General features: G+C 39.4%; 3 protein-coding genes across 5 annotated transcripts; all 3 read left to right on the forward strand.

Moving 5' to 3' along the window:
* Positions 1-977: 977 nt before the first annotated feature.
* Positions 978-10,016, forward strand: LOC113677783 (neuronal acetylcholine receptor subunit alpha-7). 3 transcript variants are annotated; one of them, XM_027194629.2, is made up of 7 exons: positions 1,618-1,933; positions 2,132-2,191; positions 2,278-2,408; positions 5,103-5,254; positions 7,153-7,197; positions 7,405-7,514; positions 8,003-10,016. In XM_027194629.2, exons 3-7 carry the CDS (start codon positions 2,324-2,326, stop codon positions 9,060-9,062), a joined length of 1,452 nt encoding a protein of 483 aa, XP_027050430.2. In that variant the 5' UTR covers positions 1,618-1,933; positions 2,132-2,191; positions 2,278-2,323; the 3' UTR covers positions 9,063-10,016. The 3 variants fall into 3 exon arrangements, with proteins under 3 accessions (XP_089059474.1, XP_027050429.2, XP_027050430.2); XM_027194628.2 differs by having other exon boundaries at positions 1,468-2,191; XM_089203348.1 differs by having other exon boundaries at positions 978-2,408.
* Positions 10,017-10,837: 821 nt separating this feature from the next.
* LOC113677788 (arylsulfatase B) lies at positions 10,838-16,742 on the forward strand. The gene is made up of 7 exons (XM_027194633.2): positions 10,838-11,500; positions 11,971-12,057; positions 12,658-12,869; positions 13,497-13,708; positions 14,488-14,708; positions 15,275-15,582; positions 16,098-16,742. The coding sequence occupies exons 1-7, from the start codon at positions 11,215-11,217 to the stop codon at positions 16,314-16,316; spliced, it is 1,545 nt and encodes a 514-aa protein (XP_027050434.2). The 5' UTR covers positions 10,838-11,214; the 3' UTR covers positions 16,317-16,742.
* A 2,263-nt stretch (positions 16,743-19,005) lies between these two features.
* On the forward strand, positions 19,006-22,743 carry LOC113677789 (cytochrome P450 1A2). Its single transcript, XM_027194634.2, has one exon. The coding sequence runs from the start codon at positions 19,892-19,894 to the stop codon at positions 21,458-21,460; it is 1,569 nt and encodes a 522-aa protein (XP_027050435.2). The 5' UTR covers positions 19,006-19,891; the 3' UTR covers positions 21,461-22,743.
* The last annotated feature ends 447 nt before the right edge of the window (positions 22,744-23,190 follow it).

Here is a 23,190-nt window from a genome sequence, read left to right on the forward strand (position 1 = left end):
GTTTGGTATATTTTGACGTCATACTTATATAATGTATTCTATACCTTCCTTTAAAAAAAAATTATAACAAGCATCACTTTTGGTGCCTGAAAGGCTCATTTACTAGCAAGACTGAAATCTTCAGAAACCTTTGAAGATACCTCGGAAATATTCGCATAACTTCGGGGTAGTTTACGGCTTGCTTTCGTAAATCTTCGGAAATTGTTGCCGTAGTTTTCGCATTGTTGATGAAAGAACACAAAGTGACGAGAAAAGCTGCGTCGTGACTCTTTATCGTAAAAAAGGGACCAAAAGTGTTCCGTTGCCTAAATTCACGGGAAGTTATTTGAATTAAATATCATGTTGCTGAATTATAGATGATTTTCGACTAATTCGAAGCAAAGCGGTTATTTTTTTTTTGAGAAACTACCGCGCTGTCGCAACCGGGTGAACGAATATCCAAAAAGATGACTGAGCAGTTGAGGGTTTTCTCTTGATTAGCTAATCGTATTGTGAAAGGACAGAAGCTGTCACCTCAACTATATGTGTCCATCATATTCCCTCTTCTCCTTTTATCACTGGTGACACAAGGCGCCAAGTATTCTCAGAAAAAACCGTATTGCATTTACCCTTCAGTTTTTTGGTGACGTGACTGAACATCTGCTTGCAAAATGACTTTCAAAGGACAAATGCTAAATTGCGATCGGGGGAATTGAGAAATCCTTGACGCTCGTTTGTTAGGTTGTCTACCTATATGTATAGGGTTAAGGTTAGGGTAAGGGTTAGGATTTGTAATCCGAATTGTTTTCTGTTGAGTACAACAAACAAGCAAATCCAAAACACAAACAAAAGCCGCAGAGAGGGGGTTTGGAGGGATGAGTCAACCATCATGGGATCATAGTGAAATTCTGGACGATCCGTCCCTCGTTCTCTCCGGTTTCTCTTATTAATTCCCTGTAGTGTCACTATCTTTAAAACCAGCGGATCCAAGTTGTGGGGGAGGTCGGGTAAAATTTCTTTGATTGATTGTTGTTTGTTATTTAGGTGGAAGGGGGCAGCCGTCAAATACACAACAGAATAAAAATTTTTGCTCGCTACTTAGTACCTATTATTTTATTTTGATCATCTTAAAATGTAATTTTCTAAACTTTAAACATCTAAATTTTTTTCTAATTTTGATATTGTTATCTTTAAAATGAAAATTCTCAACATTATTTGTTTTAAGGTTCGCAAAGCAACTGACGCACTCCTACTAAATGCCTTTATTAAATGCTTTTTTCCCAAGGTTTAGGAGAATAGTTTAGCAATCATCACTTGAGATTGTTTGAGTTTTCACTTAGAAAAAAAAAACAAGAATATACTTCTATTGAAGCATATTTCGTAATCATCCGGTCTTTTGCAGGTGTTTTTTCATTGATTTTTTTCCTTCGAGCTTGAATGAGTGTCGATAACTCCTAATAAAGATGTTCCTGGGGCGAATTGCACACCATAATAAACCTATTTTGTGGGCAGAGTTCTCATAGGTCCAATTACAGCCGCGAACGATGGCAGTTATAGACAGCACAGGCCATTTTTATGTTAAATTCATCGAGCCGAAGCGAGTTGTAAACAAAAATTTTGTTTTGATTGCTGGCATTGTTTATTTGGTTTAAATAGATCTCGTGGTTTGTACGAATTTTTGTGGTATATAATTTTATTTCTTAAAATACTGCTTGTTGAACGGTTCTCGGAAATTCTGTTTTGAATTTTAAAGAATATAAACCATTGGGCGCCAAAATTCCTTATTATAGAGAGTTTTAATCATACAAGTCCCGAGGCAGTCTTTTGAGATGTTAATAATGCTGTAAATTATTTTCCTTCGGTTCATTTACATCTTGATAAGGCGATGAAGTGAATGTGGGAAAGATTTCACACGCATTGATGTTGGAAAGGCTCTTTCGAACAGTAAATAAAGGTGAAAAGGAAAATCTTAGATTTAAATGAAATTTTAATCAGGCAAAAATTCAAGCGTAAAAACAGACAGATTGAGCTTCTCAACGCTTTATGCACGCTATTTAATTAAACAGCGACGTTGGTAGCCCGGCTGAAATCGATCAAAAACCAATCTTTGTTGACCATTGGCCATCCAGCTTACCACATCTCATTTTATCAGGGAAGATATCTTCGGATAGTTTTATCGCTGACGGTTTCGAAGGAAACTCAAAGAAGACAGGTAAGTAGAATTGTTCCAGATTTTTAAAGGCAGCAAATCGCGTGTATGAACGAATAACTTTATGAACGTTCGTTTCTTGGCCACAGACGCATAAACAGTTGGGGTTCCGCAGAGAAACGACCGCAAAAAACGATGCTTCCCCACAGTTTAACACTTCAACATTGCTTCCTGTCGATTTTCGCGTTTAAAGTAATATTGGTGACAATGAAGTATCAAAGTAAGTATATCGTAGACGTAAGTAAGGTGCTTCGGTACAGTACATCACAAAATATAGAAAACCTGTGTACATTCCTTGTTTGTATGCTAAGTATGGCAAGTGCAAATTTCTAATTAAGTGAATGCTTCTAAGTCTAAGTTTTCTATCCAGTTTTACTAAAAGTTTAGAAACTTAAAAATGTGGTTTCAAGGAATCATTGAATTTGACCTGTCTCATTTGCCATATTACAGTTTACGTGTTTCTAGTTTATTGTTCATTCTTTCGCCTTTGTTTTCACAGTTGTAAATGTAAGAAAGCGTTTTTATTTTAGAAACACAAAGCTGAGCTTCTTTGGTGACTAATTCTTTCGAAAGATGTAACAGAGCTAGGCTCTCCTTCTGCTACATCACCAGACAGTATGTCACTAATTTGCATACTTTCCGCAATCTTGCATGATATTTTGATACTTGGTTACAAAATCCTAAGGTTCAGAACAAAATTTTGGAACAACAGAGGGGTCTAAACAACAGAGAATAGTATGGCTCTGTTCACCCAGATATTTACGGATGAGATCACGCAAATTCAAGAGTAAACTGCAACGGTTACCTGTCTAACTATCGGCTCGAACTGAACCTTAAAACAGATTGGCTAGCTACGACTAAACAAGAAAAATTTTATAAGCGACAAAAGAGAAATTTCGTTTGCGTCAACTACCGAGTGAAATAGAAACTTGTTAAAACGAGCCGTGACTTGGTTAATCCTACATGCGAATAAACAGCTTTAAACTTGGCTCTAAGTGATGTTGTGATATTTTTTAATGATATTCACTTCGATTCTTCATGATCAGCTCGACTTAGTGTGAATAGAGCAGCTTGCAGCCTTCTTCAGTTAAAGAGCTGCAATATTGGGATTCCTCTGTGAATGCAACAGATTCGTTTTAAAAATCACTATAGAAACGCAATATGTAGGTTACTGTCGGCTTGCTCAAGTGTTGAACGTTTTCCTAATTACTGGAGACTTTCCCAGCCAAATGATGTCTTATTTCGCGAAATCCACCGAACCCTCGTGGTCAAATTTTTTCTTATTTTTTTTCACTTTCTTTTATGTTCTCAGCTACTTACACAGCATGGATACGATTTTAGCCGTGTTTTTAATCGTCGTGCGGTGCCCCTTGGAGAGTCAGGGGCAATCTGAACTTTCCCGATCAGATTAGCAAACAACGTGGAGTTGCTAGGAGACTAGAATCTTTCAAAGTATTTGGCCCGTAGATGTTTTTTATTTTCTTCTGTGAATTAAATCAAAACCTGAAGAAATTAGTTTCGTGCCGTTTAATGTTTCCTTTTATGATGCAAATCGTTTTAAGCGCATGAGGGTTCAAAATTCTGCGATCTTCGAAAGAAATTACGGAAATGCATGATAAGTTAGGGTTTTTCATTGGAATTTTCAGGTGATCTTAGAAAAAGCATTTGTCATAAACGAAATAAAAGCCGCTGCGATTTTTGTTGGGGTAATTTGTTTTCAGTGCATGCTTAATAATTGCTAGTTTTCTGCAAACGACGTGATCGTTTTGGAGTACTCACACGCAAAGCTGCTTTTGGTTCCAAAACCCCGTTCATTGACACTGGGTTTGCTTGCTCATACAAATTGTAAATTGCACCAATATGGAGATATGGAATCAAATCACTGATGAAAAGACTCGTTGGAAAATCTCCCATTCGCTCAACACAGCAACTCACGTTAAATATTAATTAATGTGACAAAATAAGAGGGGCATTTTTAATTGCTGTAGACTACACGGAACAATTGAAGAAAATTTGGGTCGAATGAGATGATTCATGCAAGAACAAGTTTGCGGGGTAAAGCAATCAGCAGTTCCCATAAGTGTGTGGGTAAAAATTATTTGTTTACAAGAAACTGAAAGGGGAAATCATATGCAAACAAATTGTATATCTCTTGTCGATGTAGATCTCATTAAGTTCCCCAGCTGCTGAGAGAAGGTGGATCAGATTGACAATTTATGATAAATTGCTTTCCAAAATTAGTTTTTTCTAAGATTTTAATCTACAAAACAGATTGGTTCGTGAAGTGATGTTTGTTTGAGTCGTGTAGAATCACAGAATTATCGATCATCTCGAAAGCATGTTGAATTGCTTCTCAGGCAATGGAATCAAAATCTGAAGAAAGATTGCAAAGGTTTATTTTTCAAACTATCTCAGTATGTTATCTTGCACTAAGTCTTGAAGAGGGAAGAGCCAAAGATTCAAATACTTACCACTCATCAGTGACAAAGATCGAAGATTGACAAATATATACCCCGAAAATAGCTTTTTTAGAACTTTTTTTTTTTATCACTGTGCTTGTGCGACCATTATGCTATGAATTTCCCTCGTGTTCCTGATTATTCAAGTATTCTTCCGTTAAATGCTATCTATTATCAAAAACTGTGCCCTTCTTTCGTGAAAAAGTTGCGTGTCTGCAGCTGTTTTGAAAGATTAAATTTAAAATCACATTGACATTTTTCATAAGAGGACTTTTAATGTTGCATTCTACCATAAAGTAACTCCACGTTTAATTAGATCAACTGACAAATTGGGCAAAAAAAGCGTTCTTCCCTCTAGCATTTATTGCACTTACTAAAACAACAATGAAAAAACATTCACTTCAGCTAATTTTGCTTTGTTCGCAAGCTCAGTAGTTCTTACTTTCTCTTTGTAGGTTGTCATGCTCAAATAAACAGAACAAAAATTGAGCAAAGTCTGATAAAGGCTCTCTTTAAAAATTATGATTCGGAAGGAAGACCAGTTTTGAACCTGTCAACACCAGTTGTAGTCAAGTTTGGATTAGCCTACAGTAATCTTCAAAGTTTGGTAAGTGTGGCAAGTTGTAGATTGTTCGGGTTTAGTTTTGAATTTGCTGCGCTTTTCTCTTTCGTTTTCATCATTTGAGTCTTTTCATTTTAAGACTTTCTAGAATTAATATTACGCCTCAGTTCCTCTGTTCCGCGGAAACCGTGATCCATTCCATTCTATTTACTTTCATCCTACGAAAATCTCATCTCTCTCACAATCTACAATGTGGAGTCTTTCCGCTGCCCCTTATTTCCATTCTATTTCGTGTTTTTGGATAACAATGTTTTTTTCGTTTTTTGTTTTTTGTTTACAGTTTCGTTAATGTTGTCAGGGTCATCATAACATCTTGTTTCTCTCAAGTGTTAAATTCATGGTTACTGCGCTTTTCGATTATTTCGCAACCAACTGCTGTGTTTGTAATCCATCCTTTTGACAAAATAAACAAAACAACTTCTGATAATTGAAAAAGCTCTTTTGTGGAATTGTAACTTGAGTATATGTATAAACAGCTTGTTGTAAACCAATTCCCCTGTGGGTGCCGGTATAGTCACGATATAATTTGGAAAAAATTGCCGAAGGCAGAACTTTAGGCACTCAAGCATAAGAGCTATCGTATTTCGCGCTAGCAATAACATCTGTGTTGGTGCAAGGACTAAACGTCTTTTTCGAATTGTCTTTTTTTTACTTAATGTAGTTTACACGTTCTTGTAGCTTTGTTAATTAGTCTTCAAATGCGTGCTCCCCTGTTGAAAATTGGATTTTGGACGCGATTTGTACCTTTATTTTATCGGATTACGTAATCGAACACGTGGCTTTTGAGATCGGAATCTCGTGCCTCGTGCGGCATGCGCCTTTCTTGTATCATTTGCATAAAATAGAGGTAAAGTCGGACAACTGTTGAACTCTCTACCTCACATAAGGATAAAGTCTTTGAAAGTTCTGGGAATAGTTTCGTTTCACATACTCTCTTTGTTTCTTATGTTCAGGTTCGATTTCTGCGTCTGTTCTTGTCCAGTGTAGGTACAGAGTGTTTTAATCACAATTGTCCTTTACAGCTTGGCTTTGCCTCGCATCGTTTCACTTTTTTAAATCGTTTGGTTTGTGTAGTCGATGAAATAAATTAGGCGCGTATAGATACAAAACTACAACGTGTTTCCAGTAGAACTAACGATCGTCATATGGGAGAGATACAAAAACAGACTTCACATACTGAAGATGTTTCTAGGCTGAAGCCAACGATAAGCAAGCAGTATGACAGGTCCTTTAATGGCCTTTAATGCTCCGCGAAAAAATCGTTTTTTTTAATCTAAAATTTATATTATAAAAAATCGATGCCTGTAGGTAGGGTCAGATATAATATTCTCAAAAATTCGAGTATTATGCTTCGGAGCTTTTTCTGAAAATACAACGTTATGCCAAAATTGCATTATGCTCCATTAATTAACTCAATCTAGAGATTTTTAGAGCACTTCAACCCCTTATCTCCCTCCCTGCCACCGACAGGTAAAACCTACTAGAGATGAAAGACTTACTGCACTTCAAAGACAACACTTTATTGGACTCAATTCTCAGGCTACACATATACGGCATTTGAGAGGTATATGCCGAAAACGACCCTGCAATTTTCATAATCGATAAAGTACTAGAAATGCAGGTGAACGCGTTTATGTGTATGTTTTTTTAGTCATTTTGCCGGCACTATGCTCGATTCTGTGACTATAGCATCATGCCCAAAATTGTGCCGGCTTAATCTGTCTGAGCCTACCCGTAGATATCCTGAAAATCGGTGCGCTGTGCTCCATGCGCACCGAGCCCCCATCGAGGAGGGAGATCTAATGATCAAGCAGAAGAACAAAGCATTTCCGTGTTCACGTTTATACCTGAGTTAAACTGACATATCGAGTTTTGGTCTGCAGGATGAAAAGAATCAAGTTTTGACAAGTAACGTTTGGATAAGACAGGTAAAGTAAAAACGTTTACATATACCCTCTTTAGCGCGCTCTAACCACGGAGATTAATCTTCTACAATGTCTACCGCAATAAGCATTGTTAACGTTATGTAAACAGTTCTGTTATCTTGACCCTTCTTAAGTGTAGTTTTTTTATAGTGTTTTACAAGTATCTCAAAGTATAAATGAAGCAGTTGTTTTTGTTCCTGTTCTTTGCAGCAATGGCACGATCCTTGGCTGTCCTGGGACGCATCAAAATACAATGGTCTCAGCTCTATCAACATAAGTCCCAACTTGGTGTGGAAACCTGATATTGTTCTGCATAACAAGTGAGTTGTAATTCAGAGCTTTCCCACCTTTAACAGTTTTCCCCAAACTCCCCTGTCGGGTCTCCGCGTCAAAGACGGCAAGAGGAAAGGAAAAAGCCCCCAAAATTCTTGAAATAAAATATTAGGATCAGATAGGTGGGTTCCAATATGAACCGTTCGTTCATCCTTAAAGAGCAATTTTAGTTGAGTATCCAAAGACATCCATGTTTGCATCGGTTTACTTCGCCACGCTCTTTGATTGGTCCAGAAAATTCGCGCCACCCCTTCAACCAATCAGATCAAAGGGAAAACCAGTAGCCACTTGATCACAAGCGTATTCCCGACACCGCTGATTGGCGGTTATGACTACACAGCTTTACCTTGGGTTGTATTTACGCTACGCAAATCAAAAGCGCTCATTACGTTATGCATCTGAGCAATTTCCAAACAGGATCTTTAGTTATATAGGAACCGAAAATGCTCACAGCGTCTTGCATTTCTGTCCAAAGTGTCAATGAAGAAGGAGACCATGGCGAGCAGTATCTGTTCGACACAAAGATCATCGTCAGCAGTGACGGTACAGCCACGTGGTTGTCCCCAAATCTCATCAAAAGTTCGTGCAAAATCAACGTCAAGTATTTCCCTTGGGACATACAGACATGTTACCTCAAATTCGGCTCATGGACTTTCAATGGCTTCAAACTTGACCTGGATTTCTACGGAGAAAAACCTGGTGCGGACTTGAGTACTTTCACACTAAATGGTGAGTGGGATCTGTTGTCAGCGGACGCGACGAGGAACGTGGTTTATTATGGATGCTGCGTGGAACCTTATCCAGACCTCACGTTCGAGATAAAAATAAAGCGGCGTACCTTGTTCTACGTGAACAACTTGATTATGCCGTGCATCGTCCTAGCCCTTCTCACAGCAACAGCGTTCCTCTTTCCGCCTCAAACGGGCGAGAGAATATCTCTTATGATCACCATTCTACTTGGTATGACTGTTTTTATGATCGTAGTGATTGAAGCCATACCGTCTACGTCAGAGGTGACTCCTCTTATAAGTACCTACTTCTCTGTAGTCATGATCGAGATTTCCCTGGGTCTCCTGTGCACCTGCATTAGTCTCAACATAGAGCATCAACATCCTAAAATGGAACTCACAGGATGGACACGGTACATCTTGTTCGAGGTACTGGGTCCTATTCTGTGCAGCAACTCTTTAAAGAGACTGAAGAGGAAACAGCTTAAAAATAAAGTAAAAAATGAACCAATCGAATGTTACGTGAAAGAGAACCGCATCGTCCCCGACGATGACAAAATCGTCGTTACGAACATAAAGTCGCAAGAGGATGTGAAAAACACTGTTAACGTGGAAGAGAAGGAGGTTAAAGTGGCGGGTATGGAAAAAGTCTCCAAGTTCATAGATCGGGCTTTGTCTGAAGATAAGCGCAAACTAGAATGGCATGTTGTTGTAAACGTTATTGACAATTTCTTTTTTTTTCTGTTTCTTCTGACCATCGTCATTTCTTCGCTGGTGGTACTCGTACAACCGAAGCCAGAGAGCTGAAAATTTGTTGGTCATTGCCTAGACGTAATATATAGAACAAGCGTCATTTCCTTAAGTTTTCTGGGCGGGCAGATGGAGGCAAGTGCAGGGCTTGTGCGAGGAAAGCCCGACGAGTGAGTCACGCAATGAAGACCGCTCATTCCTCGCGCATAACTCGCGTTTGACACGCGCATGAATTTCGCACTGAGCTCACTCCACTCGCCCGAAGAATCGCGAGAGAATGACATTTTTTGCGAAGGTTATTCTTGATAACATACATTAAGGGATTACTTGTGCATTAAGACTTTTCAATGAATGCTATATGGGAAGAGAACTCGGTGGATTGTCATTCCCGTAAACGTGAATGTTAGTCAATTCGCAGTCTTCCGAAATCTTGAGACCACATAATTGCAGGAAAGAGTTGTAGTGACCTCAAGCCATAAGTTAGTCTTAAAGGACCCTGGTTTGCAAAACAGCGGTATATTTTAACATTTTACAATGGAGCGGAGGCACCCGCGAGGCAAGCACGCAAGAGGAGGGACGCGACCTCGCGTGACACTAGCACTCTAAAGTTGCCTTACGCTTGCTTCCGCTCTCCTGAAAGAACGCGTAAAAGATAAGCAGCCCTAAAGGATCTTAAAAGGACCCCTTCGATTTAAAAAAAGAACACAAAGTTTCGTTCTACATGTCTCAGGGCGTAAATCATCCGCAATTGTAACTGTCAAAATTATTGTAATATTTTCCAGTCTTTCGCATACTCCTCAAAACATAAGGGAAAAGTTTTGTACCAAACACCTTTTGACTAAGAATGCAATAACCTTAAGATCAATCTGCATCTCACTGATATTTTAAGAGAGGCTGGTGTTCATAAAAATGGGAAGAAGTACTAGTGTAAAAAAGAGGATTAAGACGTTTCATTGTAACTGTGGTGTTCCTAGCCGAACAGATTGCAAATTAAATTATTCATAGCTTAAACTATTTGTGGAAAGCGTGACGCTTTTGTAGACAATACTTTATAAATGACGGGAAGCTCTCAGCGCCAACGATGCAATTTTTCGGGCACCTGTTGGTTTCTAGTACTAGATTTTAAACAATGAAGGGAGGCTCTCAGCACCAACGATGCTGAGAGAGAGGCTGAGAGAGAGGCTGGTGTTCATAAAAATGGGAAGAAGTACTAGTGTAAAAAAGAGGATTAAGACGTTTCATTGTAACTGTGGTGTTCCTAGCCGAACAGATTGCAAATTAAATTATTCATAGCGTAAACTATTTGTGGAAAGCGTGACGCTTTTGTAGACAATACTTTATAAATGACGGGAGGCTCTCAGCGCCAACGATGCAAGTTTCTCGGGCACCTGTTGGTCTAGTACTAGATTTTAAACAATATCGCAGGTTTCGGAAAGCACCATGAAAAAGTCGGCTCGTAAAGAAAAATAAGGATGGCGAGAAGAAAAATAAACATTCTCTTAAAAGAAATTTTGAGCGCTGAGAAATTTCCTTGTCTAAACGCTAAACTATTTGACCCGTCCCTCCCCTCCCCCTCCCCCCCCCGCCCCTTCTTTCTTCGTACGATCTACTCTTTCAAGTCGTTCCAGGCTCCTTACATTTAACGAATCCAAAATGACAAACATGTCGCAGAGAAAGTTACGAAAGATAAACTTAAGTTAACTATTGCTTACCCGCTACTGTCATAACCCCCCCGTTCCCCTCCCACCCTTCTTCTCTCCTCTCCACTCCACCCTTCATCTTCTTGATGTTGAGCGGTAACTAAGAACAGAAAGACCAAAAACGCCTTAAAAACTCGCGAGTGTTCTTATTTATGTTCGGGTTGTGTCAGGTGCATGGAACTTCGGGACGATCGCCCTTAAATCAACAATATCTTACCTGGGAAAACTCAACGACCTTGAATACCCTTGGTTGAAATAAATTTAGTGACCTTGAGTACTCTTTTCTTCTAAAGAAATACTTGCCGGACGAAAATAGATCTTGCGACTTGTAACAAATGCGCGCGGACTGGGTTGGTGTTAAGACATATACGGATTGCGTGGGCTGAGCGCGTGATTTGGATATGATGTCTTCTGGGATTCGCCGGGCTATAAATATCCCATTCTGTGCTACTTGGTAACAGTCACTGAATTAGTTTGTTCAAACTTGTCATAAGTGCATCGCTTTAGCTATGGGAACTCGTCCGCTGCCTCTGCTCTGCAGCTTGATTGCCGTGGTTTTTCTCGTCAGCCGTGCAAAAGCAGTCGCCTTACCCAAAGCCTCGCCTCTCCATATTCTCTTTGTTGTCGTTGACGACCTCGGCTGGAGTGATGTCGGATTTCACGGCTCGAAAATTGAGACTCCAAATATTGACGGATTGGCGGCGGAAGGTGTCGAGCTGGACAACTATTACGTTCTACCGGTTTGCACCCCTACGAGAAGCGCTTTCATGACAGGAAGATATCCAATCCATACTGGTAAGTCTTAATCTTTCCGGAAATAGTTGACGATTAGCAGGTGCTCTCCTGACCCCACTTTGACTAAGAGATCCTGGCCGTTCGCCAGCAATGACCCATCTGGTGTACATTTCAGTAAAATTAATCGTTATACAGGAGGTTATACGTCTAACTGTTACTTTCTTTTGAATCTAAAATACTGCGGTTGCACCCATTGCGTCTGCTGCTTTGAGAGCTTCGATTTCATATCGCGCTAGTCGTTAGCACATATGATTCGTGCACATCAATACTACAACTACAGATTAAACTATCCACAACTTTGGCAGTGTTCAAAACCCTGCAACTTTTCCAAGTTGGGAGTATAACCCTCCGCCGGATACAAGTGGAGAGTAAGCCTTTTCTTAGCCCTGTGCATGTTTAAGGCTCTCGTGGTCGCAGGCTTACTTGTAACAATTAGACTTACCTACTATTTTCTTTCCACTGATGTTAAGGTATGCAGCACTTTGTATTGGGTCCGGCAAGTCCCTATGGATTACCTCTCAACTTCACCACTTTACCACAGAAAATGAAAGAATTAGGTACGCTTAAATTAATTTTATTTTGCTTGATACACGCATACTGTTGGTTGATGTAGTATAAATCATCCACATTAGTTACATTATGAAAATTTCTTATTTGTACCCACATTTCTTACACATGTGGTACTGTTGCATATAGCTGTAATAGTGATTGTGGGGTTATGAGGAGACCTGGTCCCAGTTGTTCAAAGGAGGATTAGCACTAACCCAAGGTTATTGAAATTTTAATCCAGGTTTCTTTATTACTTTGTTAAAAAGCCTTTTTCAGTTAATTTTCTCTATTCTTCTTAGAGCATCCAATGTCAAATTATAGAAAAAAAGAATTATGCTGAATTTCCATTTTGAGCTTCCAGATCTATCTTAACCCAGCTTTGAACAACCCGGCCCTCATCAACAACTGCCTGTATAGAAATTGGCCAATGTTGCAGGCTTACCTCAAAGGCTCTTCTAAACCTTAGTGGGAAAGGGTATCTTCTTTAGGGTGAGGTGACAAAAAAGTTGTTTTAAATAACTTGGTAGCAACTGTGAGGCAAGTTTTAAAAAATAACTCCTCATATCTTGGGAAATGAAAAGTTTTTAACTTCATGTTTTCTCCCAAAGGTTATGCAACTCATATGGTTGGTAAATGGCACCTTGGTTATAACAAATGGGCCTATACACCAACTTATCGTGGGTTTGATTCATTCTATGGCTATTACAATGGAGCTGAAGATCACTACACCCATGAAATCCAGAACATATTGGACTTACGAGATGATAAAGAACCAGTGAGGGACCTGAATGGGACATATGCCACATTTGCTTTCACAAAGGTATTTTGAATTTGAGTTGTAGTTGCTGTTGTTGCTGATTTTGTTTTGTTTTTCATTTTATTTCTAGGAGATCAGATCATAGGGTTTGAGACTAACATCATACCCAACTAGCCTGAGTATTGATCGTTGCACAAATATATCAGTTTTTGAAAATGTACTTCTCAGTTTTTATCAATTCAACTGAATTATAAGTTTATTTTAAGGGTGGTAAGTGGTAAAATCAGAGACTTGCTGAGATGCTGAGACCTAGCTCTTTGAAAATCCAAGACCAGGATTACACAATTCTTGGAATAGCATCTCTCTTGTTGCAATTATCAAATTATTGCATGCACCCTATTTACATGATGGACCTGCACTTTGGTCCTTTACAATCCCATCTGACTAGGACCCTAAAATGAACTAGTTAGACCAAATCTTAGTTTTGAGAACTCTGAAAAGTGCAAGACTTTGATACAAAATAACCACCTTATGAAGGAGACTTCAAGGATCATTATTGCCAAGGGGTGAAAAGATTCAAGATCAGATCAAAAGTTTGCAGGGTCCAAAACTTTGCAAAGTACCATGAGCCTGACCCTTCAATTGTTTCTAACTTTTAACATGCTATTCACACAAATATTCTGATTGCAGCGAGCAACCGAAATTATCAAGTCACATGACCCATCAAATCCCCTTTTCATGTATATGGCATTCCAAAATTGCCATGGCCCCGTCCAAGCACCCGAAAAATATACAGAAAAGTACAGTTTCATTACAGATGAAACTCGTCGAACCTATGCAGGCATGGTGAGCATTACAGATGAAGCCATAGGCAATATTACACAGACCATGAAGGATGCTGGGTATGGGCCTTTTTTTTTTCTTCTATTTAACTTCAAACAATTTAAGGGTTGGGTTCTCTCACCCTGTCTACTATGAAGTTGGAACTACCTTCTCTTTCGATGAATGATTACTTCTTAAATTGTTCAACATTAGGACTGAAAAAAACAGCCTTAAAAAATGGCTAAAGAAACTATTTACTTTTCAGACAGTTACCCCTGCAAGTGCAGGAGACACATTGGTGTAATGCACTGGACTCTGGGCCAAGAGGTCTAGATTTGAGACCTGGCCAGGTCACTGTGCTGTGTTCTTGGGCAAAACATTTACTGTTGCAGTGCCTCTCCCCATCAAAGAGTATAAATGAGTACCCAGGAACTGAGGGAAGCCTGATGACATACTGGGGAGAGGGGGGGGATAAATTTGCAATGAACTAGCATCCCACCCAAGCAGGAGTATGAATACTCCTAGTCACTTCGTCCATGTCAACCCTAAACTCCCATTAGTGACCAAGACAGAATTTCTCCTTAGAATATCAATACAATACCAACCAGACACATGTTAAGAATTAAAAAAATATCAATTAGGCGATAAGTAGTTGATCCAATGACAAATTCTCCAGCCTGACATCACAAGAATGTGTGGTAGACAGTTAGGAGAATTACTGATAAGATCTTGGGAGGGAGAGGGTTAAGGAAACTAGTATTAGCTCTTGCCAAGTGGGGTACTTGGCTCAAATGCAGACTACCTTCCCCTGAAGGTTCCAAAAAATCAATTTATATTTGATGTCCATGTCATTTATCAGGTTGTGGGAAGACACACTTATGGTTTTAACCACTGACAATGGAGGAATCCACAGTCGTGGAGGATATAATTATCCCCTTCGTGGAGAGAAGACAACTTTATGGGAGGGAGGGGTGAGAGGAGTCAGTTTTGTCCATGGAAATATGCTTGGCAGGAAAGGAGTCAAAAGTGAAGAACTTATGCATGCTACAGATTGGTATCCAACATTGGTAAATCTTGCAGGTAAAGTCAACGGTCGTATTTTCCTCTTTTCCTGCTTCAAGCCTTAGCCAAGTCATTGTGTTGTCACGATGTGTATTGGCAAACTTTGAGGGAAACCAGGCAAAATGCTGGGGGTGGGGGATAACTTGTATTACTAAAAGCTGGATCATTGAATATTGCAATTCAAGAGTGTTTTTTGATATAGCCATCATGGGTTATGAGCCATTATACCCTGCATGCACATGAAGAGGAGTTAAAACAAAAGTGTTTTTGCATGTTGTAACATTCTGTTTGTTCTTACAAAATAAAGTGGGAAGATTTATATTTTGGGGCATTTTTAATAAAACAATTATTCTACTTGCACTTGTTGGATATGAGATGATTATAGCTAACTTGATCCAATAGGTCTCCCTAGCCATCTATTATGACCTCATATCCAACATGTCCTTTTGGAATAATTGTTTAATAGATTGTAATGCCATCCAGAATTGCATCATGCTACAGAAACCAAGACAAGGTCCATCATTGTGTGCAGCTGGGCCTAAGTAAAGATATAACTTCACCTTATTCTGCACTACATATTACAGGTGGTGACGCAGATCAAGAATCAATACCCCTGGATGGTATGGATGTTTGGAACACCATCTCCCATGGTGACCCTTCACCAAGGAAGGAGATTCTTCTCAATATTGACCCCCTTCCTTTTGACAATGATGATCCATCTGTTTCCTTCTATGAGGGAGTTGCACTGAGATCAGGTCATATGAAAATTCTGATGGGAGTAAATAATGATACTTGGTATACACCTCCTGAGCTTGGTGGAAAATCAGAAAGCAAACATGTGATTTCCCACAGAAAAGATCAATTCCTGGATTTGTTAGCATCTACCAAGGAGGTCAGTGTATCTTTATGAGTTCAAGTAATCTGAACTTGATCTTAACAAGTTTGACACATCTGTGATGAACTCCATTTTGAAACAACTTCTAATATTTTCTACACATCAGTTCGCATGATGTGAAGTTGATATGATATATTGTCTTTGGGCTCAGGCCCTTTTTATTTTGTTGCTTTTGTCTGGAAATGTAATTTTTTGATGGCTATGTTGTGTAATACCAAACACACCTATCTCATGAATGAAGTGGGTAAGTTTCTAAATAAATAAATAGAATAAACTGTGGTGCTGCATCAGTGGAGTGTATCACAAAATAATTTGGTTTAATCAACTAAGGTGATAATATTTTGATAAACAACACAATTAGTTTGGCATAGAGAGGGCGGAAATGTTCTTAGTCCTCTCCTGTTCTTGTTTAAGCAAACAAGGAACGGAAATTGTACATATCAATGCCATAACCAGTACAGCAACTCTTAGTTAGTCAGTCTTTTTCTCACGAGATAAATTTTCTTCTACAGAACGTTGGAAGTCGCCTGAAAGTTGTTCTATATAACGTGACCGCTGACCCAACAGAACACGAAGATCTTAGTGAGAAACTTCCAGATGTAGTCAAGGAATTGCAAGAGAGAGTGCAGTACTACATAAAAGGGATGGTGCCTCCGTTCAACAAATTGCCTGATCCTCGGGCTTTCATTAAAGCAGAATTGGAAGGCATCTGGACACCATGGCAAGATTAAATTACTGTAGATGTACAGTGCTGTGAGAAGTACCTGCCAACTGATTTATTAGTTGCTCAACATTTGTGGAGCTGTTATCTTAGTGTATTGCAGTCTAATGCACTCGAACCAATTCACCAAAGATTACGGAGTCACAAAATTTTAGTTTAAGTTTCAAATTAGTGTAAAGTACACTTACTTCGCACGTGTACAATTAGGTTTGACACTGTGAATATCACTAAATCATGCTTCTCTCGTATGAATATTCTACGATCAAACCCTTGCTACATTAGAAGCGTCTGTATCGGAGTCTAGCGCAGTCGCACGAACTGGTCAGTCACGAAGCTTTCGTGCCAGTTGTAAAGCACAATTAATTTTGCACGTCATAAGTATAATTTGTAGTCTTGGAACGTGTAACGAAAAAAAATAAACATAACAAAACAAAAACCAGAAATAGTTCTTCGTCCAAAGAGTGTATCAGCAGACTTTTGCAATTTTTAGAAGCGTTGGTACCCTTCTCTAATCATGTGTGTAAATAGATTTAAATGACATAAAATACTTTTCTTGCTCATAACGGTGTGCAGTGAGTTCCCCGGACTTGAAAGGAATTTGTTTGTTTATTCGCATGATACGGTTCCTTTTAGTGCGTTATGCGATTTATGGCTGATAAGTGTGCAATATTTTGCCTTGTATTGAGTACACGATGCGTTTCCAGGGCGCAAAGGGCACAACGGTGTTCCTCACATTTAGGTTGCCAATAACTTTCCTTCAATTAAGTACGCAACTCGTCCCTTCGCATTTCAAGACGTGTCACGTTTCATTGTATTTGAGCGCATATTAAGCATTTATCAGCAAGTGCGCCAAACTTTTCCCTCAAACTCGACTGCGCAATGCTTTTTATGTTTTTTTGTTTTTTTATGGTGGCTCGTATCAATTTTTAGCTATTTAACGATATTTGATTAACGTAGGGTACGTGATGTTTTTCTCTACCGATCTGAGTTCGCAAAACGCTCCTCTTTTTAAAAACGTTTAACATTCGCCACATTTAATTGATCAATACTCTTTTCTTTAATTCGGTGCTTTATACGTTCTCCTGCGGAAACCGCACATCACCAGTCATTTCGTTAAGTGCGCGACGAGTTCCTTTGCAGTACAAATCGCATCACTTCTTATCATGTAGGTGGAAAAGGAAGAGTATTTGTAACTCCATCTTCCATTACCATTTTCTTTGTACAAAAAGCCCACATCAACCTTCCATCGACCCTTTACTCCCTGACGTCAGTGAGTATATTTGCCAAACTAGGTGCTCATAAAGGTATTTGTTTAAACAACCAAGAGCTTCTTCAGTTGGTGATCATTTCCTTTATTCTCGTAAACTTAATATGTGATTCAGGGGTGACACGGTAAGGAGAAATTAGACGCAATTCACTCTTTGCACCCCACCATCTCTTCCATGGTTACATAATTTTCCAGTTCAGTGTGAATCCGACTTCTTTTCTCTCACTCAGCGCAATTTTTCTTTTCTTGAGTTTTACACCGTTAAGCCACACGACATGAATATCGTTCTTTTCTTCCCATGCAATCTCCCTCCTCCTTCCCAGGTTTAAATTGCCCACAGCCAGTGTTATCATTATTGCAGCAGGTAGCCATGTTGATGTAAGTTACCATATAGGTTCATAATTATCTTAGAGCTAAGAAGACTAAAGTTTAGGTCACAGTTGTGATAGGTGAGGTAAAAACCTTGAAAAAGCGACTTAAGGAGGCTATAAGAATTAGCTTGCGATCGGATTATCTGTCACCGTGAATATGTTTGTGTTCGTGAGTCCACAGGCGGCCCAAGCGTACTGCGTATGATTTTAGAGGGTCTCAATAGGGTGATGGCTTTTACGGCTAAGGGTTAAAATTTGGCCAATTTAAGGCTAATGGTTAATATCTTTCCATTAAGGTAACCAGACAAAATTTTAACAACGACTAACGGTTAAAATCTGTCAATTTTGCGCCTAACGGCTACGTTTTTTGCTGTTTTACAGCTAACGGTTAACCCTATTGAGGTTAACCTCATTTTGGGGTTTTCGACTCACGCGTTATTTGTACTCTTCTTATTGCAGCTGAATGATAAAGCTTGTTATGTCTCCTTACCTTTACTAGTTCCGCCTTATCGCTTTTGGCCATTTTGTATCGCGTTTTGTGTACTATAAAAATAGGGTAGGCAGGTCACTGGACCGGTCCGGAGCACCAACCGTCTCCAGTTGAAGGCCAATAAATTCCACAAAAGTCCACCGATCTCCCTCAAATTGCCACCAATGAAAGTGCATTACAAATACCTACCCGTTCGAGCAGCAAAAGTTTAATTACGAGAGAAGAATAAAGAAAACTGGGCCTTAACTGCAGATTACTCCGCCACTTTCGTCCACCTCATTTACATGTGTCGGAAAGCTTTGAAGATCGAGGCGTAACACAATAAACGTTATTCTTATTCAGTGACATGTAAATGAGTAGCAGGGTATTCTACAGCTTAACCTAAAGGGGCAAGTTTCTCAAGAAACTGTGTTACGCTCTGACGAAGGGCTAGCGCTCGAGACATCAGCTTAGAAACTCTTTACGGTGGCCGATTTTTACATTATCACTTCAGTTGATGAAACCAAATTATCTAAATAAGATGGCTGCGAGAGAAACTGGTTGTAGCTCGGTTTGAATCATCAAGAGACGGAAAAATTTTCATTTTACTAGAGCTCTTCCCGATTTGAGAACATACTTGGAACATATTACCTTGGCTTATTTTGTTTTCTACGGCATGAAACGAACAGAAATACAACGAGATACTAAATCATAACAGACGACTTCCCTGAGAACCTCACTAACCTTAGTTACATCATGGCTTTTCTCAGTTTCTTAGTTTTTTTTTGTCTCAACTAACATTAAACCCAAACTTTCTCTCCGGCTTTGAACAAGAAAAGTTAAGAACAATGAAACGAGCTTGACTCTTCCGAAATTTGAATGAAAAAACAAAGAGTCTCCTGCTGCCTGAGGGAAGAGCTTTTGCATTAGTGAGCCGACCCCGAAATCGAGGACTGTCATGTTCTCCTTTCAATCAACTGCCTGTTGACTCGGTGCATGTAAGAAATTTTCTCTCTGTGTCCGCTGTGATTATATGTGCTTGATGATACAAACATTAACAGTTTTACGTGTGTCTGAAATAATGAACTGTTTTTTTGTTATTTTCTTCTTCTCTAAACTTTCGTGCTAAAAAAATGCATTGCTGTTCAGAGTAGAAATGATTTCTTAAGAGTTAGTTCGTACAAAACTATTGATTGAGATTCATAAGTCAGATTAATGGTCTCATTTTGTTATAGCGTGAGGTTTGCTGTCACCATGCCTTTCGGTACGTAAATTATTACGTATGCATTTAGTTCTCCCAAAGGGATTAATATTCTGACCTTGGCAATGGGAAAAGTTCGGCTTTTTGTTCATTGTTTGCTTCTCACACTTGATTAGCTTCAAGAGCAATAACAGCACTAAGCGCTGGTCGAACACGCACACGCCTCCACGAGTTGCGGAAACCTAATACGAGCTATCCCTCTCTTGAAAAGTCTCTGATGGCTTTGGATTTCCTGGCTGAGATCCTGCCTCTGGTTGCCTTGCTTCTTTCAGTTGCCTATATCAGCGTCCTTTTCTACCGATGGACGAAGCTACGAAATTATCCTCCAGGACCTTGGGGCCTTCCAATACTTGGAAATCTAGCTCAGCTTGGCTCCTCGCCGCATATCACATTGACTGAGCTCAGCAAGGTCTACGGAGATGTGTTTTCCTTAAAGTTTGGCTCCAGAAAAGCAGTGGTGTTGAACAGCGAGGAGGTGGTCAGAGAAGCACTATTGAAAAATTCTCGCCAGTTGTCCAATCGACCACCGTTGTTCGCCGCTAAGAATGTCAGAAAAACGAGTATCTCTTTTGGAGAACATTGCTCAGCTCAAGTCCTCAGGAAGAGATGTGCCCTAAGAGCAATTCACCAAGTTGCATTCGACAAACAAGAATATTTCAATAAAATCGTGCAAGATGCGTTTTTGGAATTCCAAGAAAGTCTGGCCGAGAAAGAAGTGAAAACATTCCAGCCTTCTGTTGACCTTAAACAGGTTGTTATCAAAATCATGTTCCACTTTACGTTTGGAGAAGACCCTTGCAATGTCGGCCAGCTCATAGAAGAAATGCAAAAGCTTGTTGAAGAATCCAGCGAGTTTACCGAAAGCAGCGCAGCTTGCGGTCTGGTGGACTTCCTTCCTTGGATTAAACCATTTATTCGCAAACAGGTGGCCATGGTGGAACGCTCAATCGAGGGGTTGATGTCATTCGTTGATAAAGTGTACACTAACACTACGTCTAGAGAAAAGGCTACTGATAAAAATTGCATTGCATTGAGCTTAGCAAAGCTTTGGGAGGAAGCTAAAAGTAAATATTACGAAGAGATAAAGATGGATTTAGATTTGGAAGAGCCGACGGATCTTCCTAATTCTTCACCAAAAGAGAACCAACCCAACAACGGGAAGGAAGAAATTGTCAAAATGCTATCAGCCGATATTTTTGGTGCAGGGCTGGAGACAGTCTCGAATTCCTTGTGCTGGGCGATGGCTTATATCGTAAACAACCCTGAGATACAGCAAAGTCTTCACAGAGAGTTGGATAACGCTGTTGGGCGGCATCTCCTTCCCACAATCCAAGATAAGCGAAACATGCCTTTATTACAAGCAACGGTATTGGAAGTTCTCCGCATTGCCTCTGTACTGCCACTCGCTCTGCCTCATGAGACAGCTGCAAAAACAACACTTAGTGGATACACGATACCAAAGGACACGCTCGTTGTCATTAATCTGTGGGCAGTGAATCATGACCCACGCGTGTTCCAGGAACCTCATGTATTCAATCCTTACCGATTCCTGAATGAAAACGGAGAGGTCTGCGATGTAAAAACCAAGTTTCAGCTGCCTTTTTCGATTGGCAGTCGACGCTGTCTTGGAAGCTCATTGGCTAAGGCAGAAATGTTTCTCCTGTTGGCATGTTTGCTACAGCGTTTCCAGTTTTCACGCGCAAAGCCTGACTATGTAGACTTAAAAAGTCAGTTTGGACTCAGCCTACGTCCAAAAAATTTCAGTGTTTGTGCCAATCTTCGGTAAAGAAAAAGAAAACTTTTCTAGACTGTTCTAGATCTGTTTATTACTCACTCTCAGTTACACGATTCAGTAACTCCGGAAACTCTAGAAACAAAAACGTCTGTGAATTCGTCTTGTAGCTTATTGCGTTCTTCTTCTTGAGCCTTTGGAAAGAAATATTTAGATGTATAATATCTAAATGCTGAACCTTGTCGAACATATAGGATGCAAACATTTTGATCTTTTTAAAATACTATATTTAGCAAAGGTGGTTTTTACAAAATTTTTAGTTGTTATAGCAGTGTTTCAAAACATGACTTTGGTAAGAGGGCCAAGGTGACTGTGCTCGAGTAACTTTGAAAAAGACACTTACAGTGGTCCATAGCCAATGGAATTTTACAAAAAAGTGTTTAAGCATGCATAAATATATATAGTAATTTAGATGATCGGTCGTTGTGCAAAACGTGATCTTTCAGTGATCGATAGCCATCTCAGGGGTTATCAGGGTCCAAAGCAAAGACAGAAATTTGATTAACTCCCGAGAGTTTTTCGTTTGTGCGGTAGAAGAGAGAGCGAACTGTAGTGCTGCAATTAAGTATATTACCAATTTGCTAATTTTCCCGTTGTCTCGTTGCAAGATGTCAAAGTGTCCATGTCTGAAGGAAAAGATCACGGAAACGTGGAATTGTCAATGTACCCTCGGTGGGAGGTGCTCTGATCAAGCGCAAGTAACAAACAGTTGGAATTGTTTGACGCCGATTTCAATTGCCAACGTGGTTAGGTCAAGGTGACGTGGCTTGGTTGACTAAATTTCTAGCCACACATAGCTGAAATATTTTACACCGTATTTATTGTCAGGCAAGTACCAAGAGTAACCAAAATCTTTGTCGCTCTCGATCCAATGTGTCGAAAATCGGCCTTCATCGTTAGTCTGTGCTGAAGGGAGCATAACTCAGCTAAGAAACGACTCTCATAGTCAAATGAAGCCCAGAGAGTTTTAAGACTATAATGAAAGGTTAATGGACATTGTCTGAATGAAAGTTCTTTTCGTCTGATTTACTCTTCGCTAAATTTACCACAACTTTCTCGTATTTGAATCAATCTCAACAAGACCAAACTTGCTTATTCACTTGCATGATAAAATATTTCGCAGTACCGTTCCATTAGCGAAATGATTGTTTAGAATAATTACCAAGGCACCAATCTCTGAAACAAACCTCTGACCTGACTTTGCTTGTACTTCGTATGTGTATAGTGTAGAATTGTAACATTGTAGTAACTTTAGAATAAAGGCAGTGTTAATATTCCGCGTTGATTTCCTACAAATACCAAAACAGAAGACTTTCCCATCTCTTTTTGATACCTCATCGCGTCCTGGAGTGCTATGGAATGTTTCTTTCAAGCTCTACACTGTTCATAGCGAATACTACTTTTTGCCTCAACAAAGCAACGCAGCTTGTGTCATTCCAATGGTTTTTTTGGGGTTAGGAATTCTGACTAAATAATTGCTGATTATCGTGAATTTTTGTCGGTCCTCTCCAGCATTTGGAACTTTCAAATATATAAAAATGAATAAATTCATCCTGAATTTCTATGCAGTTACACTTTATGTCTCAATTTTATGCAAAGTTGAAACAGATGCACACAACAGCCGGACAGAAGTGTTACTGGGGCGATGCCGAATAAAAGGAGAGCTGGTTTATAAATAATCGACTTCTTTCCATACAATGCTTCTATCCTGAGACATAATTTTG

Source organism: Pocillopora damicornis, chromosome 4 (assembly GCF_964200805.1).
Source record: "Pocillopora damicornis chromosome 4, jaPocDami1.2, whole genome shotgun sequence".
Classification (NCBI taxonomy): Eukaryota; Metazoa; Cnidaria; class Anthozoa; order Scleractinia; family Pocilloporidae; genus Pocillopora; species Pocillopora damicornis.

Bases quoted from the DNA above. Each gene is read 5' to 3' on its own strand.
- LOC113677788 (XM_027194633.2), top strand. From the start codon at position 11,215: ATGGGAACTCGTCCGCTGCCTCTGCTCTGCAGCTTGATTGCCGTGGTT. The intron at 13,709-14,487 runs GTATGGGCCTTT...GTCATTTATCAG, and splicing joins CAGACCATGAAGGATGCTGG to GTTGTGGGAAGACACACTTA. The intron at 14,709-15,274 runs GTAAAGTCAACG...TACATATTACAG, and splicing joins AACATTGGTAAATCTTGCAG to GTGGTGACGCAGATCAAGAA.
- LOC113677789 (XM_027194634.2), top strand. From the start codon at position 19,892: ATGGCTTTGGATTTCCTGGCTGAGATCCTGCCTCTGGTTGCCTTGCTT.
- LOC113677783 (XM_089203348.1), top strand. From the start codon at position 2,324: ATGCTTCCCCACAGTTTAACACTTCAACATTGCTTCCTGTCGATTTTC. The intron at 2,409-5,102 runs GTAAGTATATCG...TTCTCTTTGTAG, and splicing joins GGTGACAATGAAGTATCAAA to GTTGTCATGCTCAAATAAAC. The intron at 7,198-7,404 runs GTAAAGTAAAAA...TGTTCTTTGCAG, and splicing joins GTAACGTTTGGATAAGACAG to CAATGGCACGATCCTTGGCT.